The 12,200-nt window shown below is 51.9% G+C and overlaps 1 protein-coding gene across 7 annotated transcripts; it reads right to left on the bottom strand.

The window, feature by feature from the left end:
• Positions 1 to 3,736: 3,736 nt before the first annotated feature.
• On the bottom strand, positions 3,737 to 12,176 carry Tbc1d10c (TBC1 domain family member 10C). Of its 7 annotated transcripts, none has more exons than XM_041661597.1 (10): positions 11,846 to 12,176; positions 10,916 to 11,093; positions 10,168 to 10,267; positions 9,936 to 10,043; positions 9,733 to 9,839; positions 9,450 to 9,564; positions 8,777 to 8,842; positions 8,458 to 8,647; positions 5,367 to 5,521; positions 3,737 to 5,089 (listed from the first exon to the last, which is right to left on the bottom strand). In XM_041661597.1, the coding sequence occupies exons 2-10, from the start codon at positions 11,065 to 11,067 to the stop codon at positions 4,742 to 4,744; spliced, it is 1,341 nt and encodes a 446-aa protein (XP_041517531.1). In that variant the 5' UTR covers positions 11,068 to 11,093; positions 11,846 to 12,176; the 3' UTR covers positions 3,737 to 4,741. The 7 variants fall into 7 exon arrangements, with proteins under 7 accessions (XP_041517531.1, XP_041517533.1, XP_041517534.1 ...); XM_041661599.1 differs by having other exon boundaries at positions 11,882 to 12,176; XM_041661600.1 differs by lacking the exon at positions 11,846 to 12,176 and adding an exon at positions 11,596 to 11,684.
• Between the last annotated feature and the right edge of the window lie 24 nt (positions 12,177 to 12,200).

Raw genomic sequence — 12,200 nt, 5'->3', positions numbered from 1 at the left:
TGGCCTGAGCTCCAGAGGAGTCCTACTGTGGGGACAAAGTGGAGTACAGCGGGGTCATGCAGCCCCTGGAGACTCAGTTTCTCACTTTCAAATGGGGGTTACTGTGCATTCTTACAGGTCAGGCGGAGTAGGGGTTCTGGATACTAGGTGAGCTTGTGATTCCAGCAAATTCTTTTTTCCTTCCTTTTCTTTCTTTTTTTCCTAATTTATTTACTTTTATTTTATTTGCATGTATGTCTGTGTGAAGGTGTCAGATCTCGGAGTTACAGTTGTTAGCTGTCATGTGGGTGCTGGGAATTAAACCCAGGTCCTCTGGGAAAGCAGGCAGTGTTCTTAACCACCAAGTCATCTCTTCAGTCCTTTCCCCCCCACCCCCAAGACAGGGTTTCTCCGTGTAGTCCTGGCCATCCTGGAGCTCCCTCTGTATACCAGGCTGACTTCAAACTCAGAGATCCACCTGCCTCTGCATCCACAGTGCTGAGTTAAAGGTGTGCTTGACCACCACTGCCCAGCCTGCAAGTGCTTATTGCTGTAACAGGCCTTCGTTCCGGATATTGGAAAGTCTGAACTGTCGGGTGACAAGTTCATACCCAGCTGGGCTACAGAGCAAGCACAAGGCCAGCATGGGTCACTTTATAAGACCTTGTCTCAAAATGAAAAATCACGGGGAAGACTGGGGGTGTGACTCAGTAACAGGGCTTGTTTGGCATAAGTAAGGATCTGGGCTCAACTCCATTACCTCAAACAAAACAAGACAACTAGGTGGTAGTGGCTCACACCTTTAATTGCAGCATTTGGGAAGCAGAGACAGGTGGATCTCTGAGTTTGTGGCCAACCTGGTCTACATAGGACAGCCAGGGCTACACAGAGAAACCGATTCGAAAACACAACCAAACAATAACAAAACCCAATAAGACAAAGACACGATAGCTGGGTATGGCAATCCCAGCAATCAGGAGGCTGAGGAAATATGGTGAATTGAAGGCTAGCCTGGGCTACATAGAAAGACCCTGGCTTGAGAGAGGCATGGTAACCCACACCTGTAATCCAAGCATTCCAGAGGCAGGTAGGAGGATTAGAAGGAGTTCAAAATCATTTTAGGTTACAATATGGAGCTTGAGACCAGTCTGGGCAATATGAGATTTTGTTTCGAAACACAAGCAAATAAGGCCCTGTCTCAATAAGAGAGAACCAGCCAGGCATGGTGGCATTCACCTGTAATCCTAAAGTAGGAGCACCATGTCTTTTTGGTTTGCTTTGTTTTTTTTTTTATTTACATGAAAGGACAATATTTATTTAAACAGCGCACAAATGGGGTAACCATGCTATCATCAGAGTGCATCCAGAGGAAAAAAAGGAAGAACCAAATGAGACTCAATTAACAGCACTCCCACACCTTTACTGTTTGATCTACACTGCCAGTAACCACATATGGTGCCGTCTTGTAGAAATCCAAGGAGGTATCAAAGTGTTCAGGCACATTGAGGGTCTTCATGCATCACTTGTTCTTGTAATCCCATACATGGAGAGTTTTGTCATCAGCACAACTCAAAATAAACTTCCCCCCATAATGGAACGGAACTCCACTTATCATGCCCCACTTAGTTTTGGTTGGTCCTATCCTGTTCCTTTCCCATCTTTCTTCTAACCTTTCTCCATTGTGCCCCTCTGCTTTCAATATTGGTTTTGGTTTTTCGAGACAGGGTTTCTCTGTAGCTTTGGAGCCTGTCCTGGAACTCACTCTGTAGACCAGGCTGGCCTCGAACTCACAGAGATCCGCCTGTCTCTGTCTCCTGAGTGTTGGGATTAAAGGTGTGCGCCACCACTGCCTGGCATGTCACCATGTTTTTGTAGCCAGCTTTGTCTACAGCAAGTTTCAGCCCAACTTAGGCTACCTATCAATAGCCTGTCTAAAAGAGAGAGAGAGAGAGAGAGAAGGAAAATAGCCAAATATAGTGTACACACCTGTAATCTCAGTACTTGAAAGATGGAGGCAGGAACAGAAGTTAAAAGTTCAAGGCCAGCCTTGGCTGCATTAGCAAGTTAAAGGTTAGATGTTGAGAGATGGCTCAGTGTATGGCTTAGTAGTTAAGAGCACCCACTTTTCTTCCTGAGGGCCTGGGTTCAAATCTCTGCACCTACATAGTAGCTCATAACTGTCTGCAACTCCAGTTCCAGGGAATTCAACATTCTCTTCTGACCTCCTTGGACATCAGTCAAGCAATGGTATATATACATACATACAGGTAAAACATTCATATACATAAACAAAAATACATGATAAGATGATTCAGTGGATAAACACACTTGCTGCCAAGCCTGATAACCTGACTGCAATCCTGGAAGCCATAGACCCAACCCCTGCATACACACACACTCTTAACATCAAAAATGTGAGCCTAGCCAGGCGGTGTGGCACATGCCTTTAATCCCAGCACTCAGGAGGCAGAGGCAGGCAGATCTCTGTGAGTTCGAGGCGCCAGCCTGATCTACAAAAGCTAGTTCCAGAACAGGCTCCATAGCTACAGAGAAACCCTGTCTAAGAAAAGAAAAAGTGAGCCAGTGCTCCTCCACTAAGCTGTTTGCAGCCCTCTATTTACTTTCTTGTTTTGAGACGCAGTCTCCCTAAGTTACACAGGCTGACCTTGAACTCAGTAGGCCGGGCAAGACTTGAACTTGTGACTCTCCTGCCTCGGTCTCCCATGTAGCTGGGAATTCAGGCCTGCCCCACCAGGCCTAACTTTTTGAGATGTTTAACATAGGCCATCCTGGAGAGTAGGCCAAAGTGGATGTCCAGGATTGGGGGAGGGGGACTGCTGGTTCATGGGATGCCAAGAGTGGAGGTTGATTTTGGGACTGACATGGTAGTAAGGATTCAGTCAAGTTCACTCTACTTCTAAGCCTCCACCTCCCTAGGGAAAGCACGGATAAGGCTCTGACCTTCTGTAACTATTTCCTCCAGAGCAGGCTTCATGTGAGGGAGACAGGTCTGCCTGGCCCTGGCAGGTACCACAAAGTGTATATGGGGTGCTTTGCTTTTCTTACTTTTTTGGGCAGGGGATAGGGAGGGGTGGTTTAAATAGGGTCTCACTAGGTAGCTCAAGCTGGCCTTGGACTCCTGATCCTCTTACCTCCACTTCCTAGGTGCTGGGGTTCCAGGTGTGCATCATCTGGTTTGGCTCCCAGGGTAAATTTCTATAGCCCCATCACTAGAACATTCCAGGTTCTGATGGGTCCATGCCAGAGTCCCAGCACTGCTGATAGGAAACCTCCCGCCCGAACCAGGGACCCACACCTATCACCCCCAAGTGTGTAAAGCAGGAAACCTCTCACCCGAACCAGGGACCCACACCTATTACCCCCAAGTGTAAAGCTGGTACGTGGTTTCCTGTTTGCACACTTGTTCTTTCTCCAACACCGTATCACAAAGACTGACACCAGGGACTTTGTCATGACCAGGGTAGTGCCACCATACCTCCAAGGCCACATTGACCTCTAATCCGAATCTTACACTGGAGAAAAACTCAATTAAAGAAACAAAGCAAAAAAACAAACCAACCTACTCCTGAGCCATGGAAGAGTACCAGGTCTTAGCCCATTGTCTCATAAGGTCTCTCCCTTTGTATGGGCTGGGGTGGATTGCTAACACTGTCTGTCCCTCCCTCCTCAAGTGGACAACTCCTTTTTCCCTTCACTGTGCACAGTCTCATTTCTGTTGCCTCCACAACAGCCACTGGATGGTTTCCCACGGAAAGGAAGGTCACCAAGCTCTTCTCCCCAACTCCTGCCTAGCTCCCACCTCAGGGTGCTAGGAAGCTACCCAGGGGGCCAGGGCAGCTGGGACTGGGCTCTGTGGAGAAGAGGCAGCATCAGAACCAGCTCTGTTGTCTTGACAATGGCTCATGTCCCAGGCACCCTAGGCACCCACAGGGGCAATTACTGAGTGTAGGAGAGGGTTTCCATGGTGGCGGTCCCAAGGGGTACACCAGGCTTAGGGAAGAACAAGGGCTGGCAGGACCTTTCTCCTTTGTCCTGAGCACACTAGGTCTTTGTTCTTGTCTCGCTCTCTTTGACAGATGGGACCAGGAGCATGGCTGGGGAGGTCAACATGGCTTAGAGTCCCCTGCCCAAGGGAGGCCTGAGTCATCTGGGGGAGGTAAAGAGAGGCTGGAGTCCCCCTCTGGGGCCCAGCTCTCATTGGGGAGCCTTCCTCTGGCTTGTAGAGAAGCCTGACCTATACCCTGGAGGCTGCCACTCACGGGCTTGCTGCTCGCTCCTTTCCCGTAAACACCTTACCCAGCAACCAATGGGTAGCCTTGGCATGTCCCCATATGGGACTATGACAGGAAGTGGGGATGTAGGCAGGGGGGAACATGGCAATAAGTCCAGGGTAGAGAGTGGAGGAATATTTGATCCAGCTCTATCCAAGCATCTTCTCAGTCAGGTTTTATTTGAGGTTCCCCAACAAGAAGCCCATGGGGGTACCATATCCCAGCCAGAAGCTTCACCCCTACTCTCCTTCAGTGCTGGCTTTGATGCTGGCAGGCACCAGGTCGGTCCCCACAATCTCCACTCGGTGACCTTCCTTTATCTTTGTGCCTGACACAGTCTAGTTGGGGAGATGCTCCCCTCCTCTAGGTGCTCCCTGCTGGGAACAGAGCAGTCACACAGCTCCGAAGTAAAGAGCAATACACATTTCTGGGACTGGCATGGCTCTTCAGATGATTAAGATATGGTATGCTCAGAAGCGGGTGTCCAGGAAAGAGGTGGAGCCTCGGTGGGACCTGGAGGGACCCTCAATAGGGGGTCCCCGGGCCCTTGTCAGAAGCCCATGGAAAGTCTTGCCACGAGTCTGTGGTTTGCGCCGTGGTGGCCTGGGCTCCTCTGGGGGCTGCACCACTATTCGGGGTATCTCAGGTTTGGTGCTTCCTCGAATCCTTGCCAGTTGCTGGGACTCAAAGATGGCTTGGGCTCCAGGAAGGCGGGCCTGTGGCAGAGGTGCTGGCCCAGGAGATGACTTGGGCAGCTGGGCCAACTGGATTCTGATTTCCCGTTGGAGATCTCGCTCAGACAGGGCTACACTGTGCACCTGTGAGGAACAGTTGACAATGCCTTTGCCTGGACTGGGGTGGCAGGGAGCAGGAAGCCTTGAGGTCCCCATGGGCAGGCAGTACACCACCCCAGGAAGTGGCTGAGGGCTGAGACACAGCTTGGCTGGGACCCGAAGAAAGACAGCTGAGGCCTGGGGTTCTCACATTCTCTGCAGCTCAGAGTACAGGAGCTACACAGGCCTCACCTGGGCTGTGTTCCCAGCTGTGCAGCATGGGCAAGGCCACTGAGCCTGATTAGCTGAGAGAGATACCCACCTGGGACATGAAGGCCTCTTCCTGCAGCTGGGTCGGGGGGATGGCTCGAAGGGCCCCCAGTGTCTCCAAGAGCCCTGGGCATGCTGCACGCTGTTCTACAGTGCCCAGTGCCAGGCGCATGAGTGTCAGCCCCACACGGAACAGTACCTTGGCACCTGCAGGGAGGGGAGTTAATCACTCCCAAGAAACCAGTCTGCCTGCTCAGTTCTTCAGCTGAGTCAGCCCTCAGACTTGCTCCTCTTACCTCACTCCCCTCAGCTCAAGTCAGAAAAAACGGCCAAAGACTGCAATTTGTTAATTTTTGGAGACAGGGTCTCAAGTCGCCAGGCCTCGGTCTGCCTCTGTAGCTGAGATGACCATGACCTTGATCTGAGTCCCCGCCTCTTCCTTGCTGGATTACAGGCACGCGACACCAAAGTGCCTGGTTTTTTGTTTTGTTTTTTTGAGACAGCCTTAATCTGTATCCCTGTCTGGCTGGAATTTAACGTGTAGCCAAGGTTGGCCTTCAACTCACGGTGATCCATTAGCCTCTGCTTTTGAAGGCTCCGATTAGAGGTGTGTGCTACCAAGCTCCATTTGTTTTGTTTGTTTGAGACAGGGTCTCACTGTAGCCCACACTGGCCTGGAATTCATTATGTAGCCCATGCTGGCCTTGAACTTGCAACAATTCTCCCACCTCCGCCTCCTGAATACTGGAATTACAGGTGTGTCACCACACCTGGTTATCTATTTAGTGTGTGTGTGCATGTGTGTGCGTGCGTGCATACATGTCTGTGTGTGTATGAACTGTACTGTACTGCCACATCACATGTGTGAAGGTCAAATAACCTCTTCTAGAGGTTAAGGGCACACCTTTAATCCCAGCACTGGGGAGGCAGAGGCAGGCGGATCTCTGTGAGTTCGAGGCCAGCCTGGTCTACAGAGCTAGTTCCAGGACAGGCTCCAAAGCCACAGAGAAACCCTGTCTCGAAAAACCAAAAAAAAAAAAAAAAAAAAAAAAAAGTCAATTCTTTTCTTCTACTGTGTGAGACCTGGAGGTCAAACTCAAGTCATCAGACCTTACCCGCTGAGCCATCTCATCAGCTCACACATCTGGCTTTTTGTTTTCTTGAGATAAAACTCACTCTGTAGGCCACGCTGGCCTGGAACTACGTGATCCAGCCTTGCCTTGAATTCAGAGCAATCCTCCTGCCTTGGTCTGGGATTAGACACGTGGATTATGATGCCTAAGGAAGACTAGAATTTGAGGACACAGGACCTGCAGGGGGTAAGCCAGTCCCAGGACACTAGACACTCACAGGCAGGGCAGCCAGCCAGGAGCCAGGGACTGCTAATAATCTTATGCCAAGCCTTCTCAGAGTCTCGGTATCCTGTCTCCTCAAGGAGCAGTTGGGTTGGTGCCTATTAAGGACTTTCCATCTTGAATCTGCCACCTTCTAATTCTAGGAAGGTTCTGGGCAGAACTTCATTTCTTCCTAAACCAAGAGCATAAAACTCATAGCATTTGTGTGCGCATGTGCATGCGTGTGTGTGCATGAATGCATGCATGTGCGTGTGCGTGCACGCGCGCATGTGCACGCACACACACACAAAGAGAGAGAGAGAGAGAGAGAGAGAGAGAGAGAGAGAGAGAAGAAAGAGAGAGAGAGTAACCTTGACCAGTCCTAGGGCCTCATAATCCCTTTCTGGCATCTTCTGAAGCACTAAGAGCAGATAGAATGTCAGGGAGACCTAGAGACAACTGTGACTTAGAAAGGAACAATTGCTGCTGACAATGTCATCGATGCTATTAAAGGAACCTGTGCAGTGCTTGTCCCCAGATAGAGGGGATAGGGATCAGTTGGACCATGATCAGCCCTACCTCTTTGGGATTAGAGGCTAGAGGAGAGGGGATATGTATGCTTTGGGTACCTAGGCCAGGATTTTTGTTCGTTTGCTTTTAAGATTTGGAGACAGAGTTTCATGTAACTCAAGTTGGCCTTGAACTCAGTGTGTAAGCAAAGAGGATCTTGAACTTCTGATTCTTTTGCTACTGCCTCCCAAGTGCTGTGATGACAGCCATATGACACCATGCCTAGTTTTTTTTTTTTTTTTTTTTGGTTTTTCGAGACAGGGTTTCTCTGTGGCTTTGGAGCCTGTCCTGGAACTAGCTGTGTAGACCAGGCTGGTCTTGAACTCACAGAGATCCGCCTGCCTCTGCCTCCCGAGTGCTGGGATTAAAGGCGTGCGCCACCATCGCCCGGCACCATGCCTAGTTTTACACAATGCTGGGAATTGGGTTAGGGACTTATTGCATACTAGGCAAGCTAGCTATATCACCAGCCCAAACTCGAATCTGACTGTAGGAGCAATCTCTAGACATATGGAGCAGCAGAAAGCAGAGCCCTAGAGACCCATAGTCCAGCTTGGCTCTGCTCTGATGCCCCTTCCACTCTCTTTTCCACCCTTACTTCTCCATGCCCTTCCTCCCAAGAGTCACCTGAGTTGGCTGCGACCTGATCTCCCCGCCTGTGGTGGCCTTCCTGGCCTCTAACCTCCACCTGCGTGCCTTCCAGTTTACCGCCTTCACAGAGAAGCCAGAGCCATCTTTAAAAACAGCCACCACCTCCTGCTGCTCTCCTGACACCCTGTCACATCCCTTGATTTATTTTCTTCATGGCACTTATGACATTCTATAAATATCTTCTTAATTCGGGTACTGTCACCTCCTAGCCCCACCCCCACCAGAATGAAAGTTTCACAAGCTAGCTGTCAGCGTCAGCTTGCAGGGCCACTCAGGAAGAGCCATGCCACAAGGCCCTGAGGAGCATCTCCTACTGCTGTGGACCACGCCTCAGGCCTGCACATCCTGAGCCTCTGACATCCCACGTGTGTCTTGGCCAGCCTGGCTGCTGCCTCACAGACCCCTGGCCCCCATCCCCATCCTTGCACCCGGCCGCCCACTGTGGTCCTTGTGACAAAGCAGAGGCTCTCGCACGTTACTCTGGGATTGAGTCAATGAGGTGGACACACTCAGGTCCATGTGACGCAAGGCTCCAAAAGGGCCCAGCAAATTCAGAAAAGTGAGCTAGCCCCCCAAGGCCCCACTCACCCTCGCTAAGGAAGGCATCCCAGATGCGCAGCACTGTGGGGAAGGGCAGTGAGCGGGTGAAGAGGCACAGGAACCACTCGGGCAGGTAGAGCAGCGGCCCAACGCCTACCTGCTGCAGATGCTGGTACACACGTGGGAGCAGCCGCCGCAGAAGGGCCATGAACACCTCAGCATCCAGCTGCACTGCCTCCTACAGCCAGGCTTCTCATCAGTCTGGCTTGCCAGTGCTGCAAACCTCCACTCCCCAAACCCAGGCTTCTGATCCCTCACTCCCCCCAGCCCTCACTTCCCATTTTCATATCCCTACCCAGCCTCTCACCATGTGGGGCCCATAGTAGCCAGGGAGGTAGACCTCGCAGATCTGCACCAAGCACCAGAAGGCTTCCTGGGGGCAGGGTGCATGCCTGTGAGCCCTCATGAAGGGAGGGTCCAGAGGGGGAGAAGAGGTAGGGAACAGGCACAGGGGCATGGACTTAGGCCACTCCCACCCCACTTGGAGCCTGCCCTGTCTTAGGTTGAGGGGTTGGAAATCACAGGGCCTGAGGTTCTGTATTTGGGGGCCATAAGGCCCTCTGGGGAAAAGTTGGGAAACTTTCAGAGTTTATATCCCAGAATCCTAAGGTCACTGGCATCCCACCCCGGGCCAAGGCCATGGTGCTCCAGACTCCCAGCTCAGTGTCACAAACCATAAGCTAGGGAAAGCCAGCCTGGGCACAGAACAGAATTCAAAATGCCAAAGTGAAATTTTCTTCACTGGGGTAAAGGTCAGGGTCAAAGGTCCCAGGTTTAAAAGTCAAGGATGATAGACTTAAATGTTACTGAGACTGGTGGACTCATGTCTTTGATCACTAGAATAGGGCTCAGAAGTAAAGGACCACAGTTCCTGAGGTATGAATACCTGGGGTTGGAGGCTGGTGGTCTAAGAGCTCAGGACCCTGGGGGCACAGGTGAACAGGGACTGAGGATTTCAGAGCAGGGTCAAAGTCACTCACCTCTGGGGGCAGATGCATGAGCAGCACAGCAGCTACAGGGCCTTGAGCCTGGCAATAGCCCTGTTCCGGCCGGTACAGAGTGTAGGCCTTGAGAATCTGCAGCAGCCCCTGCTGCCTGTACCAGAAGATCTCATCAGGGCTAGCCTAGGCACCCTTCCCTGCCCTTCGGGTCCTCTTGCCCGGGCCATCGTCTCCCTCAGTCAAGGGTGTAACTCTGGACTAGGGAACTGGCTGAAGCATCTAGCATGAGGACTTGGGGTCAGTGGGTATTCCTGGCCCATACCCGTGTCCCTGGGGTGACACAAACATCTCGTGCAGAGGGAACTGGCGGTGCAAGTCCCTGCCAATGGTCTCCATCCACTGCGGGTCTCCAGGGGCTGCTGCCAGCTCCTATGGGTGGTAGGAAGGTGGATGTGAGGACTCAGGGTAGCAAGGAGTTCTGAGAGGGGAGTAAAAGGCAAAGCCGGCCACTGCCAACTTCTTCACCTGATAGGTGCCAGGGTTGTTGTTCCGGCACATCTGGGCCCCACACAGCAGGGGCCAGCACCGGGCCCGCAGGGCAGACGGGATGCCCTTCCGGCACTGCATCTTTACCTGCGGGTGAGGTCCAGTCGTTATGACAGGGCAGCCTCTCTTATAGCTTTCCATTGGCCAAGGCATCAGAGGCAGCGGGGATTAAGAGCTACAGGGACGTAGACACGGACCCCTCTTCCCTCACCTTCTTGTATCGTCGAGACATGGTCTTCTCCCAGTGTGAGGTCATCTCCACCCACTTCATCTCCCGCTGGCGGATGAGGTCTGCAGAGGGTTGACCAGGCCTGGAGGCACATGGCACAGCATTCCTTGGAACATATACCTTCCCGTCCCAGGCCATCAGAGAAACCCCAGCTCCTGGCTTGGGGATCGCTGAGGAGTCCTGGACGGGCATCTGTGCCCCAGAAGCTGCCAATGGTTGTCATGGTTAAAGGAAGGGAATTTGGCTTCAATGGGGAACAGGAACTGAAGACTGAGGGGGTGAGGAGGTATGCATTGAGGGAGGGTCTGTTTGGCTGTCACCCACAACAGAGACAGTTCACAGGGATGCTGGCTAGACAGTGCCCTGGCCTGGAAGCCAGAAGTCCTGGGTGTGAATCTGCTCCTGTTTCTGATCTGCTGTGTGATGTGGGGCAGTTTCTATCTGTCTCTGGACTAACTGTCTAAGGGAAACCTGAAGAAGAGAATGAGAAGAGGTACGGACTTCCATCTGGTGCTCTTGGGCCAGAGATTAAACGGGGGAAGATGTGCAGCTATAGGGGAGCGTTCAGACCCTCGGAGGATAAAAGAGCCATAAAGGGATATTACCTCCACTACCCTTCTTACCTGAGCTCTGGGTTAGTCTCTACAGCCAGGCCCCTGAGGCCGGGCCTACCTTCAGAACTCAGTCCTCAAGTCTCTGTACCCTGTCTCCCTACCCATGACTCACTTACCCCAGTTCTGCTGAGTTGCCACCAATGAAGCCATAGCGGTCAGCCTGGCGATATGGACCTGGCCCACTCAGCTCCGAGTCAGACCCTAGAGAGCTAGAATCATCCTGTAGTTCTGACGACAGCACCAGGTCCTCCCCCAGGGTCTGGGCCATTGTGCCCTAGACCCCAGTGTCACAGGCTGCAAGACATACAGAGAGCCAGCGTGAGCAGCCAGGAGCTGTCAGGCTGAGGCCGGGGATTCCAGTCACCAGTACTCAGCCACAGGAGACTAAGCCTCCTCCGTCACTGGGGAGTGGGCCAAGCCCCAGGTGCAGCCCCAGCCCCAGCAGCCCACCTCACCTCCTTGCTGCACCTCACCTCCTCCTCTCACTTCCTCCTCAGTCTCAACTTCAGCAGCCTGTTGGGGGCCCCTCCCAGGTGGGGGGGACTCCCCCCTTCCTCTATGAGGCTCTTCCTGCTTGCCCTAGTGCCCTAGCCTTGAGCTCCTCCCATCCACAGGATGCTGGTGTGATGAGTCCCTTAGCTCACCAGAGATAAAGATGACAGGCCACAAGCAGGTAAAACCCAATTCATGGTTCCAATAAGAATTATGCTTTAATGTTTTGGCTCCTCCCTCCTCCGTTTTCTTTCTTTTTGGGGAGTGAAGGGGTTACTGTCTGGGAATGAGGGTCTCATGTCACCTGAGAAGAAGGTGAACTCTCTATATCCTTGAGCATGACCTTGACGTTCTGATCCTCCTGCCTCCAGAATCCTGATGCTGGGATTTCAGGCACTGGAATTTCAGGTTTATGACACCATGCCTACCTTAATGTTTTACTGTTTAAAAACAATATCTTTTTCTTTCTTTTTTTTTTTTTCTTCCAGAACTGGAGATGGAACTTAAGGTCTTGCACATGCTAGGCAAGTCCGAATACTCCACAAAGTACTTACAACATGAACGCGGTGCAATACTATTACATCACTCACAGAAGAAAAAAAAAATGATGCAGCAGGCACCAAGGCAACCTGGACCAAAACACGCTCAGAGTTCAGTAGCAGGTGTCCATGGGTTTGGCCACAAAGCCCGAAGTGAACGTAAGGCCTGGGTCTGGAGTCCACTGTCAACATCACTAAGCATTAGTAATATCATTAAGCCTTGGCTTGAGAAGTCAGCGATTAGCGTGCTCACACCACAACCTCACGGAGGGCTGGGGTGAGAAGAGACCTTTGAGAGAGAAAAACAATTTCCACAGTACTTCCGGCCCTAAGGCCTCCAAACGCGGCAGGGTGAGTCCTCCGGGGTGGA

Source organism: Microtus oregoni, unplaced genomic scaffold, assembly GCF_018167655.1.
Source record: "Microtus oregoni isolate MIOR12 unplaced genomic scaffold, Mior012 000012F_ref0000307, whole genome shotgun sequence".
NCBI lineage: Eukaryota > Metazoa > Chordata > Mammalia > Rodentia > Cricetidae > Microtus > Microtus oregoni.
This window is presented reverse-complemented; position numbering and strand designations above follow the sequence as displayed.